This window comes from Chinchilla lanigera, unplaced genomic scaffold (assembly GCF_000276665.1).
Source record: "Chinchilla lanigera isolate Chin_1 unplaced genomic scaffold, ChiLan1.0 scaffold00031, whole genome shotgun sequence".
Lineage (NCBI taxonomy): Eukaryota > Metazoa > Chordata > Mammalia > Rodentia > Chinchillidae > Chinchilla > Chinchilla lanigera.
Genome location: NW_004955432.1, coordinates 15122850 through 15143790, shown reverse-complemented (window position 1 = coordinate 15143790; position 20941 = coordinate 15122850). Strand labels below are relative to the sequence as shown.

The following is a 20941-nucleotide window of genomic DNA, read 5'->3' as shown; positions in this document are numbered from 1 at the left end:
TGGGTGGATGGATGGATAGATGGGTGGATGGATGGGTGAGTGGATGGATGTCAGGCAAGTAGGGAGAAAGAAATTGATAATAGATTAAAATAAAAGCCTAGGCTGTGAACCCTGTAGATATTATTCTCAGGGCTTACTTATTCCCAATGCCTGCTAAATTACTGGACAAAAACCTACATTCAGCTTAGATTTACTGAGGGCTGCTCGCCAGCCTCTGTACTACCTGCTTTCTTCTACAGGATCCCAATTTGTCTGTGCAACAACCTAATGAGGCGGAAATTCTTTCCACTCCTTGCAGGTATGGAAACTGAGGCAGAGGGGGCAATGCAGGGTGGTCTTGGCCACTGTGGCCGTGTCCTTCCAACTTTGCTCTTCAAGGCCAAGCCCACCCCACAACTCCCCAGGCTGTGATTAGATTTGCACTGTCAGCTAGCGAGCTCCGTGCTCACCCTGGGCAAAGTCCTTCTCTGCATGGAGTGATTTGGCCTGGCTTGCTGCTCTCCCCGGCCAGTGTTCCTTCTGGCCGATTTGTATTTTCCCTTATGTAAGTAAAGGGGGGCGGGGTTGCACTTGTAAAATTTTATATGTGTTTCCTGCAAATGGGTAGCACATTTGCCATATCAAAGAAACCCAGAACTCGGATAGTTCTTTTGTTCACAGGGCTGGCAGCCCTCCTGCCCCACCCTTCCCCACCTCTGTCCTGATAGAATTCCTCTGAGGTGGGCAGGCATCTTTCCAGCCACACCTCCCCGTCAAAGCACCTCAGCCAACTAACACCAACCAGAGAACAGTTGAAGGCAATTACTGGAAAATTAGCAGCGCAAAATTTTCTTTAAACAGTGATTTTCCTGACAGAAGCCAAGACATTTTAAATCTGATTTGGCATTCCATCCATAATTACCCTGATCGCACCCTTCCCCTAAATAATTTCCAGAATGATCTAAGTGAGGGTGAAATTGCAGCTGAGCAGTGTGTTTTTGCTAACAGCTGGTGTCACAGCCATGCTATTTTACCCCGCTCTGCATGTGGAGTCTGACTGTAAGTGGGCGCTTAGTGACTGTTCTCAGGAGTAAATGTGGCCCAGCTCTCTGGTGCTTTCTTCTTGAAGGCTGGGCGATGACGTCCTGTGCGTCTGTGAGATGCTGAACTGGGAAACTGAGGCAGAGAATGCCATGAGCACAGGGGTTAAGCCTGGCCTGAACAACACAGAGAGACCCTGTTTCTAGTTTGTTTGTTTTGTTTTGTTTTGTTTTTTCTTCCGGTACCAGGAATCGAACTCATGACCTTGTGCTTGCCAGGCAGGCACTTTGCCACTGAGCTAAATCCCCAGCCCAAGACCCTGTTTCTAAAACAACAACAAAAAGCCACTAGCAAAAAGTTAAAGTTTATATTATCTTATTTATATAACATTGTACATACATGAGAGAGAGAGAGAGAGAGAAAATGTGTGTGTGTGTGTGTGTTTTGCTGGGGATCAAGCTCAGTGGCACATTCATGCTAGGTATGTATTCTACCACTGAGTTACATTTCTAGCCGTTAGATAAATAATAATTGTGAAATAACAAAATTGTAGAGGTAGAGAATAGATTAGTGGTTGGCAGAAGCTATGGATGAGGAAGAGGGTCTGCCTGTGTCTGCAGAGGGGTAGCACACAGGAGAGTTTGGTAAGAAGTTGTGTATTTTGATTATGGTGACAACTGCGTGGATGTGTGTATATGATAAAACTGCGTGAAATGCCGCACACCTTGAATCCCAGCTACTTGGGAAACCGAGCCAGGAGGATAGAAAGTTGCAGGCCAGCCTAGGCAACTTAGCAAGACCCTGTTTCAAAATTTAAAAAAAATAATGTAAAAGGGCTGCAAGGTACAGTTTTATGGTATAGCACTTGCCTAGCATGTGCAAAACTCTAGGTTTAATCCTAAGCACCGCCCCCAACAAAAAAGTTGTGGAAACTATAAATACATGACACAAATGCAAACATGTAGAGCTGGTGACACAAGAATAAGGTGTGAAAAAGAGACCCATGTTCTTTGCTTCAGAAAAGCCTCCAAGTCTATGGATTTGAGGGTGGTGCTTGGATAGCTCATCAGAGTCTAGGTGTGCTGTGTTTAAAAAACAAGTCCATAGCTACAAAGGAATTCAAGTAGAAGACATTTGGGAGCCGGGGCGTAGCTCAAAGTAAAACACTTGCTTAGCACACACAAGGCTCTGAGTTTGATCCCCACCACTGCCCCCCAAAAGTTTTTTTATGAAGAAATCTGACATTATCATCCTTTAAATGTTACACCTGCAAATACGATTTGTATTTCTGGCACTTTTAAAATATGACTTGACATGCATTTTATTGGTTCATAATTTTTTGAGCACACAGACCTTACATGAAGAGAGGAGAGCTTCATTCTGACCTGGGGGTAGATTTCTGCCTCGTTTGCAGAGTGCCTTCCACTTAGGAAGTGTGGGGAAAGGGTGGCCTTCTCACCTTTTCTGTGACTGACATTATTTGGCAAATACACTGGACTAGAACTTTCACTTTCCACGCTGACCACTTTTAGTGCCTAAAAGGGAAACGCGGTCATGGGACAGTTTTCTAGGGACCAGGGAGATCACGTTATTCCTATTTCACACCAAATACTGGTCATTTCTTAAAAATTACTTTATCAAAGTATAATTTATATGCTATAAAATGTACCTATTGAAGGAGAACAGTTCGAGCATTTCCCCTGTACCGGGGTCAGGGCATTTCCACCGTCCCAGATGTCTCCTTACATCTGCAGCTTTGAATTATTGGTGGATTACATTATGTGCATGTCCAAGTACCTTTGCAGTGAGTGACAGTGCCTTTTAGAACTGTGTATATTTTTTATTAAGACCAAGTAAGTAGGTTACAGTCGACCAGTTTGACTTCTTTATTGGTCGGTCTTTATAAACATGTTTGTACATTGCTTGTCTAAAATAAACTGCATTCACCAGTAAGTATCAGAGGTTCTTCTTGGTGCCGGGAACTGTTTTGCCATCTCTTAAAATAATGCTTCCAAAGCGTACTTCTCACAGTTTAAAGTGTATTATGTTTATCTTAATTCAGCAGTCATATATTTCCCATCATGCACACTGGAGGATATACACATGACTAATGTGGCCCCTTGGGTTCCAGGGGGGACGATGGTAGGACAAAAACGCAAGCTAATAAATTTCATATGATTCTATTTTTTGGGGGGGGGGTACTGGGAATCGAACTCAGGACCTTGCGTTTGCCAGGCAGGTGCTTGTGTCACTGAGCTACATCCCCGGCCCTCATATAACTCTATAAATAAGTCTACCGAAAATTATGCATCTTAGGACGGCAGGTAAACAAATGGCGTTAAGTCCTGTAAGTTTTGTGGCATATGTTGAGGGCATGCTTGCTCAGGAAACTGGTTTCTCTGTCCCATCTGCACTCTGCCATCCACACATGGTCTCTCCTGAGGGCTTTCTGAGAGATAAAACCCTGAGCGCGAGCACATCCCAGGACAGCGACACCGTTTTAAACACCATGGTCCTGACAGCAGTGCATCATTTGGTGGTCTGCATTTCACAGTGAGAATCAACAGCGGGCTTAATCAGCAAACATCTACCAGTTCTGTGTTAAGTATTTCGGAGCACACTGAAGAAAAAATTTCCTGTCTCAGGGAGAAGACAGGTATGAACAGAGAACTAAAGCAGAGGTGAAATGAAGAACATGGTGCATTTCTAAATTAAATAGGGGTCCTGCCGAGACACCCAGAACAGACAGTACGTGCGAGGGAAAGGAGGCTTGCTTCCCACAGCAGAGGTACCGAGTGCCTCCAGCCCCCGAGGGCCAGGCAGCACACAGGTGCACAGCACAGGTTAAATGCCATCAGGAGGGTACAGTGTGAAGTCAAAGGGATGCATTTCCCCTCATTTATTTAGACTAGACTGTCTTGTATTTATCTGTATTAATTAAACTTCCCAATTTACATTAGCTGTGTAGCAATAAGTGAACTGGATCATACTGGAGATGGGCAGTTTAGTACTGTGTTTCTGTTTCTACATTTAATGATGTTCACTGTTTTAAATTTTCCCCATTCGTCACAGAAAACCGAGGCACTTGATTTCCTTGGGACACTATTGATGATCTTTGGTGTAATCGTAAAATGACCATACTTGGAAAGGAAAATGGGTAGAAAGCTTAAACAAAAGTGCTTTCATTTTCGCAATTTCTTGTTTTTGAATGTGCAGCCTCTCCCTTAGTTTTCCATATTTTGAATGGGGCGTGATGATACGGATCTCTTGTCCCCTCAAATGTATTCAGGTATGAGGAACATGAGGGATCATGTCGTACCGTCTCCCACCCTCTGTTTGGAAGCCACCATAGTTGAGACCCGTGGTTGTACCCAGCAGTTGCTGGGACCTTGTGACTGCTCTTGCTAGATCTAATGTCCTCTGGTTTTGAATATTAGGCTGGTCAGAGAGCAGTGTCAGTTCTCCTCCTACTCCTTGGTCAGCACCACAGGCAAGCAGCCCAAGCGACAACAGCCCTGTGCTGAAAGGTAATACAGTGTTTTCTCCCCTGCAATGAGGCTTCCTTCCTTTCCAGCAACCTGACGCTATTTTCTGGAATTCTTTACTAATTATCATTTAAGCATCCAGAGCTCACTGCGGGGCTGTGGGATGGATAATTTGGCATGCTTCTAGAAATTACCTTCTGACTTTTTTGCTGGCTTACTGTTCTAATTCATAATTCCCTTTATCGGCTTGTATCTAATGAAAGTGAATCAGATATCTCTCTCCATGTGATTGACTGCTCGCCATGTGATTGTCTGGCAATATCAAGGTATAAAAAGGTCACTGAGGGCTGGGGATTTAGCTCAGTGGCACAGCGCCCGCCTGGCAAGCATGAGGTTGTGAGTTCAATTCCTGGCACCAGAAAAAACAAAAAACAAAAACAAAGGTCACTGAGGTTTTCGATCTTCAACTAAAAATACCATTGCAACCATCCAGTAAGGCAGCTAACCAGTGTTCCTTACTTTTGAGACAGACCTTCAAAGAGAACATCTGCTCAAACAGCTCATGTCTGCAGAGACATCTCTGCTCGTTTGATCAGCTCTCACTTTCTCTTGCCCACCAGAAGTGAAAGGAAATGTCTATTCCATGATCATCAAAACGAATGTCCCACATGTTCTTTTAAGTTGTGCAAATGATTTCCAAAGGTTGCCCCAAAGTACAGTCACTGGACCCCTCCAGCTGCCCCATGATTCTTTCTGAGGACCTTGGAAGCCTTCTCAGAGGTCAGAAGAAAGTGGCTGTGAGCATGTAGCGTAGTTTCACCGGGGAAATCTTTACAATATCTTGGTATTCTCTATCAAGAATAGAGATCACTAATACACCTAAATCAGTCTTGCCCCATACAGTATCCTTGTATGACTACCTATATGCTGAGCAAAGAAAGACATTACAAACTTCAAGTAGTTCTCCCTACCTCCTGCCCCTCGAACAAACCATACCAAGTCTCAGCTTATCTAATAAACCAGGTGCTTTGACGGCTGACCACATGGAATTCAGTGACTGTTCCGTGTAATTATAACTTGCATATTCCTCTGCTTGCTGGTAGTCCCTTGTCTCTGTAGGAGGTACCTGTACACGGATTATGTCATTATAAAGTAGTGTATCCACAAGAGATTTTGAAGCAAAAGAAGGGGAGGGAATCAGAAGCATAAAGTGATCAGTTCACTGTTTTAGCATTTCAGGATCATTTGAATGAAAGGCTCAAAGGCCATGTGTGTGTGGACACAATCCTACCACTTTTGTCCCTTCACTCTGACTGCTTTGAGCAACTTGTCCTACCGGTATTTTCTGAGACTCTGGCCAGATGGCAAGCCCAGTCCTCGCTGCTCTCAGCCGGAAAGATACCCCATCAGAGAGCCATTTTCTTTGTGCCTCTGACACTCCCACCTGTTGGACAGGAAAAAATGCATGGGTCGTCCAACCCAGTGAATTTAAGATTCTCATGTGGAACGATTTAGATAGAGAGATAGAGATAGATTATGTACAAAGAGCCCCAGCTTACTTAGAAATCGCTTGCATGAAGCACTCTTGAAAACGTGCCCATCTGGAAGATAACTTGGCTGATAATCATGGTACTCAGGACATGTGGGCAGCTGCTCCAGTCAGTGAAAGAGCAGTAGGAGTGCTCCAGCAAGGCTGAAGATGGGGCATGACCCCCTTAGGGAAAGGGAAGGTATGCCAGAGCCTTCTGATGGGCTATGGGAGAGGGTGACCTTGGCAGAAGAGAAGCCAGACCTGGAAGGGAGAAGCCTTTCTGGGCCTGTGGCTTTGAAGGGTGAAAAGACAGCCAGGTGTGGGGGCACACGTCTGTAATCCCAACACTCGGGAGGCTGAGACAGGAGGATCCTTGCAAGTTCAAGACCAGCCTGGGCTACAGAGTGAGCTCAAGGCCAGCCTGAACTGCATAGGAGACCCTGTCTCATAAAGACCAAAAAAGTAAAAGAAAAAAGAAAAGCCATGCTCTCTGACCTGACCTCGTAGATTTAAAGGGATCCCTCAGAAAGACACTTGAAAGCACCTTGCTTCCTCAGCCGTTCACTCTTTGAGCTCTGAAGTCACCATTTCCGGGTCGTGGTGAAGCAGCAGGGTCTGAGGTTAGCAGCAGCTCTGGGGCAGTGGCCATAAGCGAGGTGAAAGTGGGGATTATTTAACACAGAGCTCCTTGTTCACCACGCTTTGGGCTCTGGTTTAGAAATGTTAACCAACCACGGGCACACAGGATTCTCTAACCTGTTGGAGGCAGAAGTCACAAGATGCCATTTTCTAGATGGTGCTGGCCCTGCCTACACAGCCTGGCAGAGGCGGGCATTCGGAAGGTGGGTCTGTTGATGTTTTCTTTTCTCTCCCCAGAGCCAGCCAAGGCTGCCTCGGACCTGACTGCCTGGTTCAGCCTCTTTGCTGACCTCGACCCCTTATCAAATCCTGATGCTGTTGGGAAAACCGATAAAGAACACGAATTGCTCAATGCATGAGTCTGCAGCCTTCGGAGGGAGGCTTCCGCCTCCCAGCACCGCCCTGGGGCAGGCAGAAGTGTCACGTGATCAGTATGCTCTTTTAATATTTACGTGCCATTTTAATAAAGTGAAAGGGTCAAAGGCCCTTATATTGGTTTGATCACTCTTACTTGGCGTGAGAGGTTTTAGTGTGTTCTCTCTATGAACCTCAACAGTCCAGGAGCAGTGTGCAGGCCGCCACTCTCCAGCCAGCAAACCGTCATGGCCACCGTGGTGTCACGGGCTCCCGTGAAATCCAAGTTCAGATCAGAAGCCTACTGTGTGTTAGGTGTACGTACAGTAAATCCCAGACTTAGGAACATTTGAGAATTGCAAGCTCTCACAGGCGTTCCTGTGTAAGACTCACTCTGTCAGATAGCTCATGTGAGTCAGGGACTTCCTGTCATGTGTCAAACAGCCCTCAGAGGCAGCAGGAGCCTCACAAAGCCCGTGTCCCCTCCTGTGCTGAGGGGAGGGCCCTGTAGGAAGATTCCCTCTTTCTGTCACACCACCTCGGAGTGAACTGCGGAAGAAGCTCGCCCCAGGCCCCACAGCACTGTCCGGAGGGGCTCGTGTCCTCCTGGAGGAGGAGCTGGGCTTCCCTCCACAGCAGGAGCATTCTGTGGAAAAGAGCCGTCTCTGCAGATACCAGTGTCTCTTTTTCTGTCTTCATGGTTTGAATTGAGAAGCATGTATTTCTGGAGCCTCTTGTGACTCTTTTTAATTAAACAGAGAAGCATTTGACGTGCAAAGTTAAGTCATGGAGTCTGTGTGGGGACTCAGTTTGGGGCTGAAATAAGTACCCTGGGCATGACGGGTGGAGAGAGATGGAGGAGACTGAGTCCCATCTGTAGCCCTGACTTGATGTCATGCACCACCCTGAAAAGACAGTTTGGGGTGGGGGGCGTGGGACTTTTGTGGGGTCAGGCAGGGCCAGGAGCAGCGGCTGTGAGTTTGGACTCACAGGTAGCTCAGATATTCTACCTCTGTTACAGAAACCAAAGATCGCAATGCTGACACCTCTCCTCCCCGCCCACATTCTGCTAAATGAGGGCCACAAATGCTTGCACAAGCCCGTGTACATCCTTTTCCAACCCTCGGGGCCATGAAGGATATGGAATTGGTGATTAGCCAAGAAATGGTTCTGCGTGTTCTGCTAGGCCAGGAGGACGCTCCTGGGCTCCCGAAGCTTTCTCCCCAGCTCTGCGAGGGCTTCCTGGGGTTCCACACAGGAGCGCCCTCATAGAAGAGCCGGACCACAGCAGTTCCCCTGGAGGGCTGGATTGTTGAGGGGGTTCCTCATGCAGGTGAGATGGGTTGCAGACCCCGCCAGTGACATAGCTTGGGTAGCTCTGTTGCCTTCCCAACCCAGCACAGCCTGTCAAGCAGTCTCATTTGTCAGAATCTCTCCTAGCAGGTCCCTCAGCCTATAAATCTTGGGCTTTGAAGACATCAAGATACACCTCTCGGAACCCCACTTCACATCTCACGCACTCGAGTTCTTGCTGTAACCCTGAACCCCACCCCACAGCCCGCATTTGCGGTTCACCTGAGAGGGATACCATCACAACCCTAGTCACCCCTCCAGAGCCCCCTCCGAGCCTCTTCCGCCACCGGGAAGTCTCCGAGTCTAGTGAGGCACTGTCCCCCCTCCCTCAGAGTTTACCCGTGCCTCCCCTCCCGTCTGCTGCCTGGCCTGCTGAGGTCTGTGCTGTAGGCACCTGCCTATACCAGGCAGTGCTGCAACTCCAGAGACACAGTAGTGTCTCCCAAAATCTGTCTCCTCGGCAGTCAGCCGGGGTTACCTTGGGTGTAATGGATTGATGATCTCCAAATCCATTTGCCCTTCGTGCAGTAAGGACCACGGGTCCTGGTTCCATCCTGAGATTGTTTGAAGCCATGAAAGCCTCCAGCAGCTGCAGCGAGGATTTGAAGCTGGGGGGCCTGGCTTCTCCATCCAGGTGGTGGGAGGGTAAGTAGGGGGCGGGGTTCTTCTATTTTGAATGGATTACTTTAAATACTACCAGACTGCGTTTTAAAATTGATCTGTGGGTGGAGAGAGGATTGTGGTAGTTGGACAGGCTTTGCTACAAAGAAGAGGAAAAAAATTGCACAGGAGGCATTTTCTCCCCAAATTTTCTTTACATTTTTGTTTAAAAAAAAGAAAAAAAAGCAAAGAAAGAGATTCTGTTCCCTTTCCCATCTGCAGCTCACTTGGCCAGGCTCTTGATCCCTTTTGATAGGCGTGTTTTGATCCGGGCTCACACAAAGCTCCTTGACCACCTCTCCAGTTTAAGGAGAAGCAGCTGCTGCCTGATTCTCTTGTAAGGGGCCTGTGTGCCAGCCCGGCTAGAGGGCTTGCGGTAGGACCAGTCTCAGGGCCCTTCCTAGCTGCCCCCGGCTTATCTCTGGCATGAACAAGACAGAGATAGCTTAGCGTCCTCACATGCAATCGCGCTTCTGCATTTCCACCCCATGTCACAAGGCCAGTCCGAGCCACTGTTGCCCTGGAAGCCTGGGAGGCACGCCGCACCTGTTTCTGCAGGGGTTTTCTGCGGGTCCAGCCGTCTGCACCCCTCCCCGCAGCCAGCAGAGAATACACGCGCTGAAGGCAGGCAGCCAGAGACCATTCCATCTCCTCCTTCCTCTGCCCCCAGCTGGCATGGGCTCTTGGTGTGTAGATTCAATCCCTTCAGAATGTAATTTTAAAAATGTCAAGTTGATTTTGAGTTCTGGGAGGGTGAGAAAAGTATCATCCATCCGCTTTGGAACTAGAAATGCACCAACTTAGGAAGAAGCAACACTCTCTGTCGGAGGTTTTTGCCTGAGAAAATGTGATCTCCTTGGTGCTGGGAGCCCCGGGAGCCCCGGGAGCCCCAGTAGCCAATGGGCATGAAGGCACGCTTCATCCAATGTACATGAGTCAGCTTCTATAACCAGTGTAGGGCCAGGGCGGAGGCTCTGAAAGTGCCATGTGAGGCTGCCCAGCCATCTGGGTGACGGTGGCACATGCCAGGCCTCGCCTGCCTTCTGCCCAAACTGCAGCCCGAGCCAGTTAGCTGAGCTCTACACTCCCCTCTCTCAAAGGCTGCTGCAGAAAGACCCTCCCCAGAGGCTAGCTCTGGCAATGGCTTGGAGTTAAATATAAAGACTATTTGATTTTGCCAGTATATCACAGTTGCACCTGTCTTTGTGATCAACTAGCACCCTCCAAACGGGCAGCGGCAGTAAACCCTCTGCTTCGATTTAAGCCACCATCCCCGTCTCCTGAGTGGTGCCACTCACAATGCAGCGACGGGGTTCCCTCCAGCGTTGCTGGAAAACAGACTTCGGCCTGGGGACAGCTCCAAACAATTGGCAGTGACTGCTGAGAATTCTGCACCGAGAAGGATTTAGATAAACGCGTCATATTAAATGAGCAATATTCTCAGTAGGTGTGGGAGAGGGTAGCAGCCAATACTGCCGCACACCTTGTGTTTTATGGAGCTTTTAGAGTTAACTATTTTTTAACCAAAAGTAATCAGAATCTAGAATCTTGAGAGGCACCTGAATAGATTAGAAAGACAAAGTTCAAAAAGCACATCATCTTTTTGAATTTTTCATATAGGCTATGTATTAATCCTCTCAGGAAAAGTTGGGAGATATTTTTCCCATTGGTTAAGTTTTCTTTTCACTCTCTTGGTTGTTTCTTTTACTGTACATATCATTTAATTTAATGCAATCCTGTTTGTTGATTCTCAGTACTATTTCCTGTGCAACCAGGATTCTGTTCAGAAAAAACAGTTCTGCACACCAATGTTTCTATACACCTATGAGTGTAAGAGTTTTACTTTTTTTTTTGAGACAGGGTCTCATTATGCAGTTCAGGTTGGCCTTGAACTCACTGTGTAACCCAGGCTGGCCTCAAACTCACAGTGATCCTCCTGCCTCAGCCTTCCGAGTGCTGGGATTACAGGCATGTCCACCACTCCCGGCCCTATTTTGTTTTGTAACTGGTTGTTTTTCTGTTTTAACATTTTTAGGTCCCTCAAAATAAAAAACCCAATCAAAAAATGGGCAAGTAAAATGAATAGAGACTTATGGATGGCCAATAAATACATGCAGAAATGTTTGCCATCGCTGGTCGTTAAAGAAATGCAAATTAAAACAACACTGAGATTCCATCTTATCCCAGAAATATTGGCCATCATCATCAAGAAATCAACTAATAACAAATGCTGGAAAGGCTTTAGAGAAAAGGAACATTTTTACATCGTTGGTGGCAATGTAAACTAGTATAACCACTATGGAAATCAGTATGGAGAGTTCTCAAAAAACTAAAACTTGAAATCCCATCTCACCCAGCTTTTCCCCTTCTAGGTATCTTTGCAAAAAAGTTAATGCCATCACATTACAGCAATACACGCATACCCATGTTTATAGCAGCACAATCGATAATAGCTTAATCTTGGAGGCAGCCTATATGTCCATCAGCAGATGAACGGATAAAAAATGTGGTTATTTATACCCAGTGGAGCTCTACTCTGCCATAAAGAAAGATAAACTTGACTCATTTGTAGGAAAATTGATGCGCTTTAGGACCATGACATTAAGTGAAATAAATCAGGCACAAAAGCCTAAATGTCACACGGTTTCTCTAATATGAAAAACCTAAATTATAAATACAGCACAAAATAAAAGACAGATAATAGGACAAAGGGAAATACAACTCTCTCAAATGGGAAGCGGATCAAGAGATGGAGCGGTGAAGGGAATGTAGGAATGAAAAAAGGAATTCAAGGTGCTGTGTACATGTACCAGCTCCATACATGTAAATTTCATTTATTTGTGTGTGTGTGTGTGTGTGTGTCATTTTGGAGACATGGTCTGGCTATGCAGTTCAGGCTGGCCTTGAGCTCACTTTGTAGCCCAGGCTGGTCTCAAACTCACAACGATCCTCCTGCCTCAGCCTCCTAAGTGCTGTGATTACAGGCGTGTGCCACCATGCCCAGCATCATGTAAATCTTATGTACTGTACAAATGTACTAATAAAAAAGCACCTCATTACTGAACTCTAGCCTAATTCAAACTGACTTACACAACAATAAAAATACACAGATGGGCTTATTTCCCAGCTATCTGTACAGTCATGTGAAGGCGTTAGGCACAGATCTAGGGCCTAGATCGTGAGCCTTTTAGAGGCAAGTGCCCAAACTGCAACCCAAAACCCATTTATTTATTGCAAAGTGCCAACACTGCAATTAAACTGGAATACTGAGGTTTTAGTTTAGAAAAAAACAACTCCTGCACTTGGCTTGCGTGTCATGTCACCAGCAAGGGCTCTGTGTGCCCTCGTGTGGCATTTGCTCACCACCACTGATCTAGGGGCTCGGGTGATGTCCTTGACAACTGTCCACTATTCAGCTCTCGGCTCCAATGGCCTGCGTGTCTTCATGTCGACGCGTTGTCTCACGGCAAGCTGGTAGAACAGCCACCGGCATCTCCAGCCAGGCTGGGTACTGAACCTGCTTTGGGTCCCGTGTTCAGTCCTCGGCCCCTGGGATCAAGGGGCGAGTCAGTGAGCAAGACGCTGTGTGTCCATCTTCTCACACACCCATTGCCAGAGTCGACCCTCAAGGGCTGAGAAGAGAAAAGATAGTTCCTCCAGGCAAAACTAACACGCTCTTATTACAGGAAGAAAGAATGGACACTGGGCAGGAAGCTGCTGTAGACGGATGCTTGAGTTTCCCCGGATGTAACTTTGGGGAGGCTTGACCAGTCTAGACCTTCACCTCATACTAGAACTGCAGTGTTCTCCAGAAAGCCCCCCTGCATGAGTGCTTTTAAATGCCACCCATGAGCAGCAGGCACTTGTACAGAACGCTTGAAGCTCACGGGGGCCTCCTGAGGACCGACACTCCAGTGGATTCCAAGGTGTTTTTCTGTCTAAAGTGTCAGGTCCCGAGAACGACGTGCCCGTGGATGAATAAGAAAAGTAGGCAAAAGTCTGGGATCAAGGGGCGTACAGCCTCTCGGACTGCAGCCTCAAATACCGATCTCAGTCACCTTTTATTGAGTGAGAACCAAGGGCGTAGCTAGTACAAATGGGCGGACACCAAACATTCTAGCAAGGATAATTAAAGGATTACCCTTCCTCAAATGTGATCCAAGACTCGCCTGTAATCCCAGCACTCAGGAGGCTGAGACAGGAGGATCGTAAACGCAAGGTTAATCCAGGCTGTATAATGAAGCCTTGTCTGAAGAGACTCTAACAAACAAATCATAGTGTCCACAATGCATTCTAATCAAAGAATGTCCTTCTCCACACCAAGGCATTACAAAGGGTAACTTTTGCACCTAGCATAGAACCTGAGGGACCAAAGGGTCTTCAGAAGACACACTCAAAGTCAGTGGAAAACCGGGACTAGATCCCACACTGCCTGACTCCCGGTGTTTTCTTGGAGCTGCGAGCTGTAGAAAAGCATCTAAGTCAGGCATAGCTCCTTTAAGAACAAATTTCTCCTCCCCTTTTCTGCCCCCTTTTAATTTTTCTTCACAGAAGCCAGTTCCTTAAATACTCTTTGAGGGAAAATCTAGGACAGTAGTTTAGAGCAGTAAAGGTTTGATCCGAAGCTGAACAAATCCGTGATCAAGCTGAGGCCCCACCAGCTTAAGCCACAGCCTCTCTGAGCTTCTGTTTTTTCACTCATAAAATAGGGACAGTAACACTCCCTGCTTGTGGCATTAAAGATCAGGTGCCCCGAAGACTTTAGCATTTTCCTTGCACACAGCAGTGCCAGAGTATGGCTGCAGTGTCACTGAAGCTTACTGACTTGGTAAAATCCTGTTGCAGTATGGGTAAGACTGCTGTCTCTCAGTGACCTTGACTATGGCTTAACTCACTCCCAAATTAGGAGCGGAGAGAGAAAGGATGAGGACAAGGCTAGAAAGTCTAATGAATGAGTTATCCTTAATTTTCTATGAAGCTGGACAGATTTTGTGCGGAGGCCAGGAGAAATGTAGCACGTTTTCTGTCAGACAAAAGGAGCACACTACAAGTCTCACCAGTCTTAAAGGTGTTTTTAAAATGAATCACTAACCAGAACACTGATCAAAGGAAACTGGGATGCCAAGCAATTGGAATTCTCTCTTGCATTGTGGATGGGGATGCAAAATGGAGCAGCCACTTTGGGAAACAGTTTGGCAACTTCACAGAAGATTAAACAGGTCTTTACCATACAGCCCAGCAATCCCACACCTCCTAGGCATTTACCCTGGAGGGAAGAAAGTTTATATTCACACAGAAACTGTGTGGGAAAGTGCAGCCTCTTTAGACATAATCTGCAAACACTAGAAAGAGTCCAAATGTCCTTTAGCTACTGAAAAGATTAAGAAAACTGACAAATATGTATTCAGTTACATGTTATTTAACAGTACATATGAAATAGCCATCAAGGCACATAACAACACAATAATTCCCATTGCTACCACGTCACCGCTGCCAGCATGCAAAGAGAAGCCACTTCACCTTGGCGGTACTTTCTCTCCAAACTCACAACCCAGGCCAGAACTGAGACCAATCCAACCAACCCAAAGCAACAGGCATTCAACAAAGCATCTGGCCAGTGCATTAAAAACATCACTGAAGGAAGGAGACTGAGAAACCACCACAGAGAGGGAAAAACCAAAGAGCCATGGCGACTAAATGCCATGTGGCGTCCTGGATTGTGTCCTGGAACAGGAAAAAGGACGCTATGGGGGAAATTGGTGAAATCCAAATAAAGCTGGTAGTGTGTGTCCCAATGCTGAGTTCTTAATTTCAACAACCGCCCTCTGGCTACATAAGGTGTCAACTGGGGAAGCCAGGCAAAGAGCATATGAGAACTTTGTACTATCTTTGTGACTTTTCTGTAAAGCTAGAAGTATTCCAAAGTTGCTTTTCCAAAGGCTCCCTTCTGTGTGGTTCTATTTGCATGACATTTTGTAAGAGGCAAACCTACGAGGTTTGCCTAGACACCCAATCCGAGTTTGCCAACGGCTGAGGTTGGAGCGGTTTGAATCCAAAGGGACACAGGCAAACTTAGGGGTGAGGGAGGTCTTCTGGAAATCGACCATGTTGGTGGCTACATGACCAAATGCATCTGTCAAAAGTCAGACAGCTCTACACTAAAAAGTGTGAATTGTACCATATACAAATTATGGCTCCATAAGTAAGTACTGTATGACTCTAAAAAAAGAAAATAAATTGGATTTCAGATCCTCCTCAAATAGATGCCAGCCCTTACGGAGGAAGAAGAGCTCCTCAGATATCACCACAGCAGAGACTCTGCCTGGGATGTAGATTAGGGCACCCGGTGTGCCTTCTGCCGTAAGACAGGTCATGTTGTTCACAGTGGTGTCTTCTGCAGATGCCCACCTGTGTCTGTCCAGGTGTAAGTCAGGACAGGTGAGGTTGTGCTTCAGCAACAATCCGACCCCATGAAATATGTGACCTTCTCACTCCCTGCAGTGAGGAAAGGCAGAGCTGTGGTAGGGGGCACACCTTGGCTGCCCTATGCTGTCCAAGGAATGGCACACTTCTCTTCCCTGTGCTACCCAGAAAGGGCCAAGGGGCCCTGCCCAATTACAAAGGGCTGGAAAATTGGACAGGGCCTGTGGAATATTGCATGAGCACCACTGCCTCTTAAAAAGCCCCTTGGTCTTTAAAACTGATTTATGAACTCTTGCAACGATGAAGTCTGTTTAGTTCAAAGGAAAGAAGAAAATATATGTGTGTAGCTTAGAGGAGAGCTTTGTGTTGTTTTGCTTTTTGGTAATATGATTTTAGTATACAAAGGTCTTGTAACATTGTCCAATCTGTCTTCTTATGGGAGATTGGCAAAATTCCATAAGAAGATGCTGTTATAGACCCATATTCAAGATGCCCGCCTCACACATGTCCCCATTTAAATCATTCCTGGTTCCTAGTCTGCTAGCAAAGACATAGAGTAATTGTAGGCTGGTAAGTCATGCTCTGAGACACGAACAAGACCTCCTGGTTTCCAGCGGACCGGCTCAGGAAGCCAGTGTGGAGGCCTGGCAGAGTAACATCACCCAGAGAAAGTCAGAACTTATCAGGTTCTTCTTCCTTTGATTTTGAGCTGGTGATCCTGAGACATAGTATACTGGTTATAAAACAAATGGCCAAGATTAACAGAAGCAATGCACAATTATTATAAAGCAATAGGAGCTTTCAACGAACGCAAAGTATGAACCAGCAGAACAGGAGGTCCAGAAAATATGCACAGTGAGTGGGGAGAAGGCTGGGAGAGGCTGGTCTGTAGACTCAGTGAGTTACTTGGTCACCTTAAGGAACACACGTCACAGAAATCCTGCTGCTCATCTGAGCTTCTCAGATCTGCGGCACCCCTCTGAAGATAGGATCTTTGACTTTGATTTTTAAAAATATGATCTTTGACTTTAACAGAAATAAATATCTATGCTTTCCTGCTTGATCACTGGTGGTAATAGGACCTGAGGGCCTGGCTTCAGTGTGCAAAAATACTTGCTCTAGAGTTCACAAGTATTTGGCCATAGACACTGAACAAGTATTCTTTTTCCTTGAGGAAAGAATTAAATCTAATCCAATTCTGGAGCCCCTCGGGCTCTCTCAGTCTCTTCCTATTTTATTCCCCCTTGCCTGACATTCTTGGAGCATTTTAGTAAAATGGCCAGGGCTGTTGAGATTCCTCTTCGTCTACTTCTGGATATACCCACTGAGCACATTCTCTGTGTTGGATAACTACTGCCCTTGGTAGCAAGGTAGGGAGTAGTCCATGGGAGTGGTCCAATGTGCTCAGGCAATCTATGAAACCAGAGAGGAGCCTACCTGCATGTACCCACTGCAAGCCAGTGAGGATACTATTAATTTTAGAAATTCTTCATTAGAGAAGTTTGGCTTACACATCAGCTCTCTGGAGCTTCCTCCTTGACCATGTTGCAGGGAGGTCTTTTCTGATTTTGGTCTGAATGTCTTCCTGCTAATGTAGCTGGCCCTGAACTACTGTACCCCAAGAGGTGTATTCAACAGTTAAAGGATCCTCCTCTTTCTCTACCCTCAGCACAAACAGAAGGCATTTTCAGGACTGAGAGTACTTGACAAATCAGCACACTTTGTTATGATTTAGACCTAAATGTCCCCTCAAAAGCCCCACATTTGAAGATGGACCTGGCTGGACAGGGGTGTCACTTGAGGCAGGTATAGAAGGGTGTGTTCTCACCTCCATTTCCTCCCTTCTCTCTCTGCTTCCTGGCTGCCATAATTGAACAGCTTTCCTTCACTAGGCTCTCTTGCTGTCCCTCTTTCATCCCATTCCTGCCTTGGAGGCAGCCAACCATGGACTGGAACCGTAAGGCAAAATAAACTTCTCCTCCTTGAGGTTGCTTGTGTTGGGTATTCTGTCTCAGAAACAAGAAAACTAAGACAGAAAATTGGTACTGGGAGTGGGGTCATTGCTGTGATTGACCTGACTATGTGGATCAGAAGTCTTTGGAACTGGTTTATGGGAGAAGTTTGGAAAGGTTTGGAGATGAGGGCTAGAGAAGCCCTAGAATGTTATGAGCAGTGACTGATGCACGATCCTGGTCAGGGCTCCAAAGATTAACATGCTGATAAGAATAGCAGACAGTAAAGATAAGGGATTTCAGTTGGGAACAAGAACTCCACTGGCATTTGGACTAGAGGCCATGAGTTACACTCTGGCAGAAAATTTATCTTCATTTTGTCCATGTCTGGAGACTTTGCAGGAGATTGAGATTTAAGGCGATGCACTAATTTATCTAATGGAGAAAATTTCAAAGTAGCCCAAAGTTCAGGCTGTAGTGTGGGTATTGCTGGCTGCTTATAGCAAGTCTATAATGAGAATCAGGAGCAAAAAACAGAAGTGAATGATTTGAAAAGTTTGCAGTTTCACCAGAAGGAAGTGCCCACAAAATTAGGACAAAGGAGAGCATGGATGCTGAAAAGATTACCATTTAAAAGAATCCTAGTACCTTGTATTGGGAGAAGAAGAAAGATGTCTTGTCCTTGTCTCAAAAATAATAAAAATCCACATACTGAAGGCTCAAGGGTGCAAAATTATAAGTATTTCATTTGAGAAGAGAGCCTCTGGGATGTCTGCTCATTCAGGGCTTCCAAGGAAAGTGTATCCCCAAGATCAGCCATTTAGGCACTCAGAGGCTACTGCAACCATTACGCAAAGGGGCTGTGCTACTACTGTCCTTCAAGTTGGTAACAGACCTTGGCATCATCTACATGGTGCTGGTTTTTATTGGATATAGAAGGCAAGAATTATGAGGTCATGGAGGTTTCTACCCACATTTCAACAGCAGGCTGGGGAGGCCAGGGAAAAATGTATGATAAGGTCACAGCTTCTGCCAGGAATTCATGAAAAGGCAGTTCAAGAACTTGTGGGGATGAAGTCAAATGTGCAGTGGCGATCCCAGGTAGCTGGAGATGCCAAGAACCTTGATCACCTGCTCAGGAAAGCCATGGCCTCTGAGCAGAGCCAACCAAAGAGAGAAGCCATGTGGAATACAACCAGGCATGCTGGAGGAGTGGGCCTGCCCAAGCCTTCTGGAATTTATATTTCACCACAACCTGCACCAGTTAATGATATGCAGCGATATAGGATTTAATGTTTTCATTGCTGAGTCTCAGTCTTGCTTTGGTCCAGTTTCTATCTAGTTCCCTATTCCTCTCTTTTGGAATGGGAATGTTTACTTTGTGTCATTGTATATTGGTAGTAAAGTCCTTCCCTGCTATATCGTGGTTCACACATTGCAGCTTCACTGTATTGTGGGTTTTCAAAAAAAATATATCTAACTCTGTATTGCGGAGTTATCAGGATTTTGCGATATATAGGTATTTATATATTTATGATTTTAATTATTTTTGCCTAGAAAATTTAAAACAAGATAAAAATACTTAAAATGTTAATTCAAACATACTAAAAGAATATTAAATGGAAATAAAATACTGTAGGTATGTATTTCATCAGGGTATGAATACCATACTGTACACAGTGGAAATGCAGTACACCACTACCACCAGCCCATGCCTGGCAGAGCCACCTGGCCACCTGAGTGGACCCGCACCAGGCAGGCACTGTTTATAGGGGAGGAGGCACCCACCCCCGCCCCCGCCCTAACTAGGAGATGGCCTGGGCAGGGTGAGTGGTGAGGGCCAGGTGCTGGGCTCTGCTGGGCTGAGGTTGCAACTTGGCTGGGTCCTGCGTGCAGCACTCCCTGGCCTGCTCCCACCCTCCATCCACACCTTCCCTGTCCTCCCCTCCTGCCTTCAGAACTGAGACACAGATTCACCCAGGCGGCCCCAGGCACTGCCCCAGCTGGAAGCCGAAGCTTTGGGAAGAAGGGTCTCCCCTGGAAAGTGTGCAGGAGTGTGGGAAGGGTTTATAGGAGTGTGAACAGGGTCTATAACGCCTTAAGATATAAAATAAATATAATGTCACTACTTTGTGGATTTTCACCTATCATGGGGGTCTCTGGAACACAACTCCCACGATAGGTGAGGGATCATTGTATTTAACTTTCTCCTTGATTTTCATAGAGGCACACAACGAAGAGTTTCCTTTGAGTCTCAGAGTACACTGGATTTGGACATTTTGGCAATGTTGCAACTGTTAAGATTTGGGTGACTCTTAGAGCCGGACTAAAAGCATTTTGTATAATGAGATGGACCTGAGCCTTTTGGGGGCCAGAAGCTAAATGTTATGGTTTAGATCTAAATTGTTCCCCTGAATCTCACATCCAAAGATGGGGCCTGGTTACAAGGGACACTGTGGTATAGCTTGGAAGATATGTTTTTGTCTGTGGCTCCTCCTTTGTCTCTCTGTTTCTGGCCGTCATGATGCGAGTAGGTTTCCTCTACGCTAGGTCCTTCTACCATGCTGTTTCTGCACGTGAGCTTGCTAACAAGGGACTGAAACTGTCAGCCAAAATAAAACTGTCTTTTAATTTGTGGGGTTAGGTATTTTGTCCCAGCAAGAAGAAAGCTAAGACACCCTTGGTCCCATTCTTTTGCAGCGGTTCATATCTATTCCAAATGGCTGAGCTATAAACTCTTTGAACCCTGTTTTAAGTCTATTCCGGTCTGGGGATTTATGAACCTCTTAGCTTCACAGGTTTGTACATTGTCTGAGATCGTATATATGTTTTAATGAAAATGTACCTATGTGGGTTTCCAACCTGAGGAAATACTGCTTCCATAAATTCCTGAAGGGACTGATGAACAACACAAGTCTGAAACATGAAGATCACCTTGTCCACCACACCAGTACAGAGGACACTACAGTGCTGGCAACTTCCTGTGAGCACTAATGACCCTTATCATCCGCAAGTAGCAAGCTGAAGGCTCCCGTCCCCCTTCCCAAAAGAGAAGCCCTCACTTTCTGTACCTTTTCACTTTCGTAAGCCTTAAAATCTGAGCTGGCCTTGCAGGGACCTCAGCTGTCAAACTGAGGAGTATTTTTATCCTGCCAATAGGAGCTGCCATCCTGAGTGAGCTGTGACTTTGGTTCCAGCTGGAAAGGAAGAAGCTAGCAGGGAGAGAGCAAATCTGGACCTCACACCGCCCTGAGCTCCGGCCACCTGCAGTTTCCACCCATCTGTTCCCCCCTCAGGACCAGCCCACGGGGACCCCTTGCATCTCAATCCTAGGCATAGATGGTGAGCCTGTGGTGAAAAGCCCAGAGCCCAGCAGGTTAGTTTTTCTGTCCTATAAACCAGGCCCATGGTTGAAGAGAGAGCACCTTGAAAAACTACGGGCGTGGGTCCAGGCTGAAGTCTCAAGTGTTCTGGGCTCCTGGCCTTGTTTTTCAGGTGTAGGCAGGGTGAAAAGAGCCAGGTAC

The 20941-nt window shown here is 46.2% G+C and overlaps 1 protein-coding gene across 5 annotated transcripts in view; it reads left to right on the top strand.

Moving 5' to 3' along the window:
• The window catches only part of Ica1 (islet cell autoantigen 1, 69kDa), a 160810-nt gene extending 153625 nt beyond the window's left edge, over positions 1–7185 (top strand). For 3 of the 5 annotated variants that reach the window (XM_005388098.2, XM_005388099.2, XM_005388097.2), the window contains exons 14-15: positions 4458–4547; positions 6913–7185. In XM_005388098.2, the coding sequence (XP_005388155.1) occupies positions 4458–4547; positions 6913–7034 (212 nt within the window). In that variant the 3' untranslated portion in view covers positions 7035–7185. The remainder of the gene's footprint in view (positions 1–4457; positions 4548–6912) is intronic. The other 2 variants (XM_005388101.2, XM_005388100.2) reach the window with 1 other exon arrangement.
• Positions 7186–20941: the final 13756 nt, after the last annotated feature.